This window comes from Pinus tabuliformis, chromosome 4_2 (assembly GCF_031772625.1).
Source record: "Pinus tabuliformis cultivar Carrire ecotype Pingquan chromosome 4_2, CPIR1, whole genome shotgun sequence".
NCBI lineage: Eukaryota > Viridiplantae > Streptophyta > Pinopsida > Pinales > Pinaceae > Pinus > Pinus tabuliformis.
In genome coordinates, this window is record NC_142304.1 from 706436864 (window position 1) to 706447154 (window position 10291).

The window sequence follows — 10291 nt, forward strand, 5'->3', positions numbered from 1 at the left end:
AATTAACAGAAAATGCTAGCCAGCGATGGGCATTTTTGTCAAACTTTTGGGATGTATCAAATCAATTAACAGAAAATGCTTGAAAAGTATATAAAGAAATAAACAAATTTTATAATAATTAAAAAAATGAATCATGATTTAAATTTTCAATTCATTCCAAAGAAAGAAAGGGAAAACAATATGTATCTTTATCAGAAAGATCTTTACTGAGACGAACAGCGAATAAACCATTAGGTTAAGCACATAAACTTTACAAGCATTGGTCAAGCATACAAACATTTGGATGACAAACATTTGGATAATCTAAAGATGAAAGATAGAGCAGAAGCAAAATACATACTGATATATTAACAATTATTGTAGGCAGCATATACATTTTTGTTTTATATTGTAAAGGAGCACTAGATCTTGATTGCTAAGCCAGCAGAATCATGAAAATCCCAAATACTAGTTGGACACCTTTTATGTTTGTCTGGTAGCAAACATTGAGTTGCTGTGTCATTATCACTATCATCAAATGGATCAATTTCACTGCCACTACAAGCTGTGGGGCTGCTATCCTGCTTACCTTTGCTGCAATTCACAGAGGACTCACTTTGAAGCCTATAACCATATGCATGAAATCTATCAGAAGTATTAGTCTGGGGAGGGTTACCATTAGCTTGGACTGGAATTTGGTCCTTATCTTGATCACTCATCAAGTTAACAACATCAGGCTTTCTAAAATCATGGCTAGTAGATGTAAACAGCTTTCTTCCTTGAAATGGTTGCCATTCAGTGTTGGAATGATATGGATTATTAATATTTTTAGTTTCAGAACTTCCCACATGATCAGATGTTGGGCCAATATTGTTTGTATATACTTTTCCAGAACTTAACTCTTCATCTTGACCAGTAATGTTGGTTGAAATTCCAGGGCTAGAATATCCCTTTGAATATATTTTGATGTCATTCTCATAGTTCTTGGTTTTCATTCGTGTAGTCTCATTAACTTCCTCTTCATATGATGCCCCCTCATCCTTTGATATATCATACTTCTTGGTTTTCATTTGTGTAGTCTCGTTAAGTCCCTCTTCATGTGATGCTCCCTCTGGTATATCATTGAAAGTTGATTCGAAACTTTCAAAAGCAGGTGAAAGTTGATTCGAAACTTTCAAAAGCAGGATTTGGAGAAAAACATCTTATTCCTAGTGGAAAGAGAATTTTTAAATTTTTTCTGAGCAGTTAGGCAGTGAAAGGCTGTTATCATTGGATTGTGTAAGCATTACAGCAAGGCACTTTCTTCAATTGCCCGGAAAATGTAATATTATTATTATTAAAGACTATTATCATTGGATTGTGTAAGCCTTATAGTAAGGGACTTTCTTCAATTGCCCGGACAATGTAATATTATTATTATTATTATTATCCAATTTTAATTAAAGACTGTTATTATTGGATTGTGTAAGCCTTAAAGCAAGGTACTTTCTTCAATTGCCCGGAAAATGTATTATTATTATTATCCAATTTTAATTAAAGACGGTTATTATTGAATTGTGTAAGCCTTACAGCAAAGGACTTTCTTCAATTGCCCGGAAAATGTAATATTATTATTATTATCCAATTTTAAAGTCACGGCCAAGCCGAACACCAAATTAGTATATGAGACCCCCTTGTTTGTGGGACAAGGGACCCATTTCAGAAGAGCGATTTGACTGCTAAGTCTATGAAGGCATAGATTAGAACTCCTCTGATTTTGAACCTGTAACTGAGTAGATGAAATATATGCTCTTAACCATTAAGCCCACTCAAGTTAATATTGCCCACTCAAATTAATATTAAAATAGATTGTATTTAAGCGAACTCCTCTGATTTTGAACTTGTAACCGATTAGATGAAACATATGCTCTTAACCATTAAGCCCACTCAAGTTAATATTACCCACTCAAATTAATATTAAAATAAATATTGCCCACTCAAATTAATATTAAAATAGATTGTATTTAAGCCACCACGCCAAAGTTGTTTTTAATATATGCCCCAATAAGTATAAATCATTCCACTCCACACCCCCACTCCAATAACTACAACTGCAATTCCTGCCATGTGTCTTTTTATGCCCCCAAATATTTACAAACCTCCCTACTCCACATCCCCACCCCAATACCTACAGCCCCCAACACCTACTATATGTCCTTTTTTACCCCCGATACCTATAAACATCCCTACTCCACATCCCCACCCCAATAACTACAAACCCAAATACCTGCTTATGTCTTTTTATACCCGAAATATCCATAAACCTTCCTACTCCACATCCCCACCCCAATATTCAAACTTTACTCTACATCCCCAACTCAATACAAATACAATATAATGACCCTTATGAATGAAGAGGTAAAAAATTAATTAACAAGGTGAAAAACCCCTTTTGTTCTGGGGATTATCTGGGGGAATGATTTAAAAACATTTGGAAATCACCAAAACAGTTTGGTTGATAGTATGAGATTATATAAATTCACTGAGATAAAGAATGAGCATATGTCGAGGTGACTGTGCATAATATGCAAGAGATTTTCTTTCTAACATAGCAGCTGGAAAAGGCTTCTGTCACATATCCTGCTTTTTAAATTTCTAATAAGTACAGATTATTCCAGTCTAAATTAACTTATCGACCTGTGTGATGTAGCCATTAGTCTAATCATAAAAATGCTTCAAATGAATCTAGCCTTGTCAAGGACTAGCTAAATTTGAATAACGTTTCAAATGAATCTAGCCTTGTGAAGGACTAACTAAATTTGAATAGCACTTGAGGTCCGTATCATTGTATGTTCACGCTCTGAATTATATCAGGTCAGTATGAAATATAATCAAACTGCTAATGAAGATGAAATGTCGAAGACAATAGTGTGTATCCTCAATCATAAATTTCAGGCACTGTACTGGTAATCTAGTCATATTACCCAAAATCAAAACGAAGTGTGTACTCCGAACACCCTTGAAGTTTTGGTGTTTGGAATCGCTTTCCAAGTAGAAGTAACAAACCAAGTATAAGTAACAAACCAGAACAATATATACAAGTAACAGTGTTTGGAATCGCTTTGCAAGTAGAAGTAAAGTAACAGTGTTTCGCTTTGCAAGTAGAAGTAAGAAGTAAAGTAACAGTGTTTGGAATTGCTTTGCAAGTAGAAGTAACAAACCAGAACAATAAATACAAGTAACAAACAAGAACAATATGTAAAGTAGAAAAGACAGGGGTTTGGAGTAGAGACAGAGGTTTGGAGTTTTCGTATTTGAAGTTGAATTACTCACACAATTTTATACAGAAACAGAGTGGATAAGGAGTGCTTTGAAGCCAAAGTAGAATTGAACATTGGATAAAGCATTTAGCCTGTTGCAACTTGCAAGCATAAGTCGATACTCGGTAATAAGAGCATTACTTGTAAAAGATGATTTTAGGTCATAATTGTGTTCTTGTGGTGCAATGCAAATGGTGAAAGTTGAAAGTTAGCTGCACAACAAAAATAGGGGAGTGCATAAGAGAAAAACTGAAAGCCCCAAAAAAATCATATAAAATTCCATCCATTACCAAAAGCAACTATTTTCATCCATTACCGAAAGCAATTAAGAATAAAAAAGCTCGGTGGTGTTGGCACATCGCTTGACATGGCTAAAATGGTAGTCAAGCCAGACAATTAGATTGAAGCACCCCAGTTCGAAATTGAGTTCACTCTATTTCGCTTATGTTTTACACTACCAACTACCAAGCTATATTCGGATCGGATCATTCTCATTCATTGCTATACTATACTGTGGTGTAAATCCTATGAGCTATGTCCTTAACTTTTCTATTTTTTGTGGGTTATCTCTCTGCAATAATATCATGCCTTGATTTTCACAGATAGTATCCTCCAAATGATGATTTGATTTGATAAAATCTATATTCAGAAATTTATAACATTAGCCAAAATTATATAATTCATGGAAATATTCTAATGTATATATGGTAATTTGTAAAGTATCTCTGCGTTGAATTGGATCTATAAATATAACCTGAATAGGATTACCAGCTAATTTTAGAAAAACAATGATAATATATAGAAATACCCTAGCTCATCCACATGCTCAAAATGAGTGAGTTGGTGAAGAACATCCTTTTCACTTCGAAAGTCTGCTGCAAAACTCTCTGGACCATGTGTTAACAGGTACTCCAAAAGTACTAATGTTTTGAAAGCCTCTCTCCAACTCTTCGTATCCGAGACAGCCAACCTGGCAGTACAAACATTTCTTCGTTCAGTTATTTCCAAACCTCCAGGAGGGTTTGTTTTCATGTCACCAAAATCTCAACATTTCCTAGGACAAGGAGGAAAATTTCAAGCCAGTTTCAGTCCAAATATACCCAAACATAACTTTTTTCAGAGAAATCAAACCGTCAATACTGAAGTCTTTCATCTTTTACAATTAGAATCTTTCCAAGATATATCAAACTTGTAGTCTTTATCATACACAGTTTGTTTTAGAAAAACCTGATATTTATATTACTGAAAGGGGATCCAATTCTCTGCCTTCATAGATTACATGTTAAGCCATCAACATATTGATGTGGTAAATGGGGGATCATAATGAAACTTAAGGCACGTGGCATGGAGGGGAGTTCCTTTCAGAGGGAACAAATATTTTTGAATACCTATCCACTCTTAAAACTATTTTGCAGATGGTGCAAGGCTTTATGAACCACAACCCCATGCCAGAATTCAGAGAGTTCACTCACGCAGTTGCATAAGCATTCGTGCCATAATCCTAGATTTACTTCTCTGAGCCCATTAGACTTGAATGCTATTCTTCGACACAAAAAATTGCAGACTTCTTCATGCATGGCAAATATCAGTGCTAAATGGTGTTCAGCATCCTTGTAATTATGATAAATTTCAGGTGATTGAATTACGATATAACTTTCAGGCAATTTAATTTGATTTGCAGATTCCAAAACATTTTAGTAATCAAATTTCCTTAATATTCTGCAATCTTGAATTTCATTACGTGTGCTCTTAACAACGCTCAGCAGACTTTGCTAGTTTCGATCAGAAGATTGCACCCTCACATTTCTTTGAAGGATCTGGATGAAATGGCATGTTTATTATTATTACTGGCAATGCAGTATCTATGGCGATCTGGCCTCTTCTGTGAATTCTACTCGTTTACTGGCATTCCATTTTAGTTTCTCTTTGAACCATCTCAGCTCTATGGTTGTTTCCCATCGACAAAGAAAATCCATGGCTTAAGGAGATTCTCATGATAGAGAAAAGAAATGAAAGCGCGAAGTCATACTTGACATACAGAAAATTAAGAAACCATGAAAGAAAAGAATTAAAGGAATCAGAACCATTATATAAATTGCCATTGTTCCATTACAGTTCAAGCAAAATGTGGCTTCTTGATAGAGGAACATAACATGCTGCATTCATAGACATTTAATTGCTTGCTTCCTGGACATGATTTCTCATGGATACCACTGTACTAAAATTGCAAAGGCAAAATACATCACAAATACACAGACAACAACTAAAATAAAAGAATCTTTAGCTCCTTATTGACCTACTACTACTCATGATGATCACCAGTGCTGCTGTTTCTGTAAAACCCCATCTGATCCTCTGAGCTCATCAAGAGGGACCGAAGAATCTCGCTGCTGTCGCTGGAAGCCCACTCCATCGGATCCACAGAGCTTATGAGCGGCCGAAGAATCTCATGCACGACTATCCATCTGTTGCTGAAAACATCCGCAATCTTTATACCCACATAATTGACAGAGAAGGGTTTGCTGTCGCTCACAACCAGCGATTGCCAGTGGAGGAGAGTCTTCAGTCTTGTGCCCGCCGGAGGGGAGTTCCTCTCGGAGGGAACGCCTTACGGCGTAAATATTATAAATTATCATAACCCTCTCCATTACTCTTATTATTATTTTATTATCCTCCTAAATATATATATATATATATATATATATTATTTAAAATTAATATCAAATTTTTAATAATATCAATAAAAAAATAATAATTTTTTTAATGATTAATAAACTTATTATTTTATCTTTTCATTTATAAACATTTTTGAAAATAAATAATAAATAGACAACTTCACACTATAAATAATAATAAAAACAGGTTGCAATTCAATGTACATATTTTGAGACCGTATTTTAAATACATATTTTAATTTCAACAGTCACATTGATCTCTGTGAGGATGTGAAAGAGGGAAACATCATATTTTAAATACACATTTTAATGGAGTTGTCTATAATGCGATTTTTTTGAGATTCCGGTGACGGAATCCGGCGGAAGAAATTGAGGTTAAATCTTGATTTGTTGCAGTGAAAATAGTTTTTTAACTGCATATTTGGATTCAGCACCTTGAAAAACCCCTGGGACGCTTTGATTGTGCAGAAACTAGCTATCAAACTTGCAATTCCAATAAATTGCTACCGGATTCTGACCCGAAAAATCCACCGGAAAAGCTTCCAAAAAGTCTCATTATAGACAACTGCCATTTTAATCTCAACGGCCGCATTGGGCTATGTGCACATGATAGTGGCGGATTTGAAAGAGGGAAAAAGTTGTGAAATCCTTGAAATCCATCACATTTACACGCTTGGCCGGCAGAGCAAGAAAGAGTGGAGGGCGAAAGTTTGGAGAGTACCTGCCTTTCATGGCTGGGAGATGGTAGATGGTTGGCATTTGCTACCTTGGTTGGCAGAGCCAGAGTGCATAATTTTGGTCTTTCATTTGCTACCTTGGCCAACAGAGCAAGAGTGGAGAGCACAAGATCGGAGAGATGGCGGGCTTATGTTTGGCTGGAGCTTGGTGGAGAAGGAGATTGGACAAGGGTAGAAAAAATTAGATAGTAGAGCCAGACAGATTTTGGGTTTAGACAGAAGGGCGGGACATATTTTGCTGTTGGTTGCATTTTGATACTCTGTGTTTTCTTTTCGTTCTTGAGCATGGCCATGCTTACTTTTTGTCTGCATTTTCTTTTCCTTTTTATTTATTTTGTTTCTGTTTATTTTCTTTTCCCTTTTATTTATTTTGTTTTTGTCTAGATTTGGGTTTGTTTTCTTTTGGTTCTAGTGTGAGAGGTGGGTACTTGTTTGCTGGGTCAAGAGGGAGGGCGATGTTGCAATGAACATAAGACGGGACGATTGATTTAATTGTGAAGGCTGAGAAGGTATTGTTTTATTTATTTGTTATTTAAATTTTTTATGGTAGTAATATATTATCTGAATTTTCGGATGAAATTGTATTTCAATATCTCATGGATAGATTAGTGTTTTTTACCCGAAGTTTTACCATATTTTTTTTCTTTGGGTTAACTTGTGCTGCTTTCTCTTGAGGTGCAGATGAAGAATTATGTGACCAATAAATAGTCGTGGAAAATACAACTGTGGTGTATTTTTGAGATTACAGGTGAGCATTAACGTTAACTTTTTGGTTTCTCTCCTATTTCATCTCTAAGCTTACTAAGACAAGGTAGGTGTACTTAAGAAGATTAGGGTTTAGATACATATGTACTATGGTTTTAGTTAAAAGCTTCTTATTCCTAATTGCATTTGCATGTAAGGGTTGGCAAATATTTTATAACCTTTGATGAGTTTTCTTCTTGTTAAGTCTTTGGTTTTTTTGGTACTGTTTATTTCTCAATAGGTTTTAATTTTTTTAGTATTGTTTATTAAAGTTCCATATATTGATACTGATTTAGTGTTAACATAAAACTATTTAATGCTCAAATCTAAAGAAAGATTCAGAGTTTACAGAATATTTTTTTTAGAAATTGTTTCTAGAAGTTCAATACTCTAGTAAAATTTTATTGCAATTCTATTAGAGTTCTCTAATTTTTCATAATCTGCGATGTGTTTGGTTCTTCAATGTATTTGGGTTTTATTTTTTTGGTATTGTTTATCTCAATAAGTTTTATTTTTGAATATGAAACTTCAATATATGGGTGTTGATTTAGCATTAGCATGAAACCTTATAATGCTCAAGTCTAAAGAAGATTTTGGGGTTTCCAAAATTTTCTTCTTAGAAACTTTTTGTAGAATTTTAATATGTCAGTAAAATTTTGTAAAAGCTCTAGTGTTCACACTATTATATGGTTTAGTAATTGAGACTAGCCTAGAATTACACCTTACCCTGATACCAATCTCTAGACTCATGTACTCGCATTAAAGAGTTAGCCAAGGTGTGATTCAGGTCAACAAGACTGAATAGCATGACCTGTAAATAACCCCAGGTAATCAATAGTACTACTTATAAATAACCCCTCTTAATCAATATTACTACCTATAATAGCTGACATGGAAACTATGCTTTAGTTACATTCATATCATAGCCAAGTAATGCAATACCAAGGGCATAGACTAGAGTACAATATATTAGTATCGACTGAGTACAATATAAACCATGGGGCTAGTGACAGGGTAATATGGAGTACAGTCCATTGCTCTAGTCACTCACCATAAAACGGTTACAACACTAACACAAGCTAATTAAGAGTATCTTTAAGGCTGGGAATAGTGATGATTTATATAGCACATAACTCTTGTATTTCTACGGTTTATGTCATAGCTCTATTGTACTTATTATGATTCAAATTTATTCATTATGTACCTTAACAATATACTATGGACATACGAGGCAATCAAGAGTAATATAACTGTATAGAGTACTCATTGATAAAGAGCGAGTATCATTGGTGTTACTGGTTGAACTTCTCCACTTGAATAATGTAATTCCACCCTAGTGGTAGTATAAACGTAGCAAGCTTAATAATCCAGCCTAACCATTCCTACATGATAAGTAAGCGTTGACCTTACTAAATTAAGTAGTATAAGGATTAGTGGCATTAATATTCAATCTGACTTACCATATCCACGTGGTTATATACTCGTTAACAACTCAGAGCTCAGAGCTATATGTTACGGGTAGAAAAAACTAACGTTATTACAGGAAAAGGCTTGTGCATGTCCTATTATCAAACTTCAATATATTGGGGGCTCGTGCACGTAGTATTATCAAACATCAATATATTGGAGCTGATTTACCATTAGCATAAAACCCTCTAATGCGAGTCTAAAGAAGATTTTGGGATTTCCAGAATTTTCTTCTTCAAAATTTGTGTGTAGAAATAAAATATGCAAGTAAAATTTTATTGCAGTTTTATTAGAGTTCTTTTCCTCCTTGCATTTTGCAAACAGATTTTGGCCATTGGACATCTAAAATGTAAAGAGTGACCCACAGTCGAAGCCATGTTGAGCTTATAAACTAGAACAAGTTGAGCTTATTTGGAGTGATATTATTAACCATTCAGTGAATTGTAACAATCAATTGGTGCTGCTAGCATAAAACTTTCTAATGTTTAAACTTGTAGAATTCTTTTGGTTTGCAGTATTTTCTTTTTAGACACTGTTTGTTTGTAGAAATTCAGTAAGTGAGTTAAATTTTATTACAATTCTTTTAGCCCCTGCACTTTTGTAAGCAAAGAATTTGGTCATTGGATGTTTCTTGTTTAGTTGAGTGACATGCAATCCATGCCATGTTGAGCTTATAAACTAATAAGCTGAACTTACACATGTTTGGGGTCAGATTATTAACCATTCTATTACCTATAACAGTCATATTCATCAATGTCCATGTATTATTTTTCTCAACAAACTTGAACAAGGTGTAAGGAGTATGAATAGACTTGCTAGTCCTAGGGAGATGGTGCTCCGAGGTCACACCTGCATTAGATGGAAACACATCAAGTAGGCAAAAGCACAGTGAAGCAGTACCTGTAGGAAGACATTTGGATTAGACAAGAACACATTATGTAAGCAAACACATCTAGTCAAGACCATATTTAAAAAAATATGGTTTCACACATCGTGCCCTTGCCTATCTAAGTTTAAGCAAGTTGCTTGGGATGAACTGGGACTAAGTGTGCTTGGGCAGACCTAGGATAGCCAAGGAAAGAAGGTTCAAATACTTGTTAGAGGTTTGCACCTTTGTTTACTCTAAGGTGGGAAAAACCCTAGGTATGTGATTTGTTCTAATAAGTAGTTCATGGTAAGCTCTTTCCTTTCATTCTACACAATATTAACCTGAAGCAAATTAGTATGCCTTTGTCCAAAATCAAATGTAGTTCCTACATTTTCAGCAAACATTTATGTAACCGAGGCCCATAAAAATGCCTTTCAATTTAAGAGAGTAATACACTAGCATTTATGCTTTGCATTCCCTTGCATATTGACAGAAACACACCTCATTCCTTATGTTTCTATT

At 34.7% G+C, this 10291-nt stretch overlaps 2 protein-coding genes across 2 annotated transcripts; both read right to left on the reverse strand.

The window, feature by feature from the left end:
* Nucleotides 1-317: 317 nt before the first annotated feature.
* On the reverse strand, nt 318-1145 carry LOC149171448 (uncharacterized). The gene has a single exon (XM_089424087.1). The coding sequence runs from the start codon at nt 1047-1049 to the stop codon at nt 402-404; it is 648 nt and encodes a 215-aa protein (XP_089280213.1). The 5' UTR covers nt 1050-1145; the 3' UTR covers nt 318-401.
* Nucleotides 1146-4075: 2930 nt separating this feature from the next.
* On the reverse strand, nt 4076-6983 carry LOC149171449 (uncharacterized). Its single transcript, XM_089425984.1, has 3 exons — nt 6950-6983; nt 5598-5885; nt 4076-4248 (listed from the first exon to the last, which is right to left on the reverse strand). The coding sequence occupies exons 1-3, from the start codon at nt 6981-6983 to the stop codon at nt 4199-4201; spliced, it is 372 nt and encodes a 123-aa protein (XP_089282110.1). The 3' UTR covers nt 4076-4198.
* Nucleotides 6984-10291: the final 3308 nt, after the last annotated feature.

Coding starts and splice junctions, on each gene's coding strand:
- LOC149171449 (XM_089425984.1), bottom strand. CDS start 6,983: ATGGCCATGCTCAAGAACGAAAAGAAAACACAGA. Junction 5,886..6,949: donor GAACGAAAAGAAAACACAGA/GTATCAAAATGC, acceptor TTACGCCGTAAG/GCGTTCCCTCCGAGAGGAAC. Junction 4,249..5,597: donor TTACAGAAACAGCAGCACTG/GTGATCATCATG, acceptor TTGTACTGCCAG/GTTGGCTGTCTCGGATACGA.
- LOC149171448 (XM_089424087.1), bottom strand. CDS start 1,049: ATGAAAACCAAGAAGTATGATATATCAAAGGATGAGGGGGCATCATAT.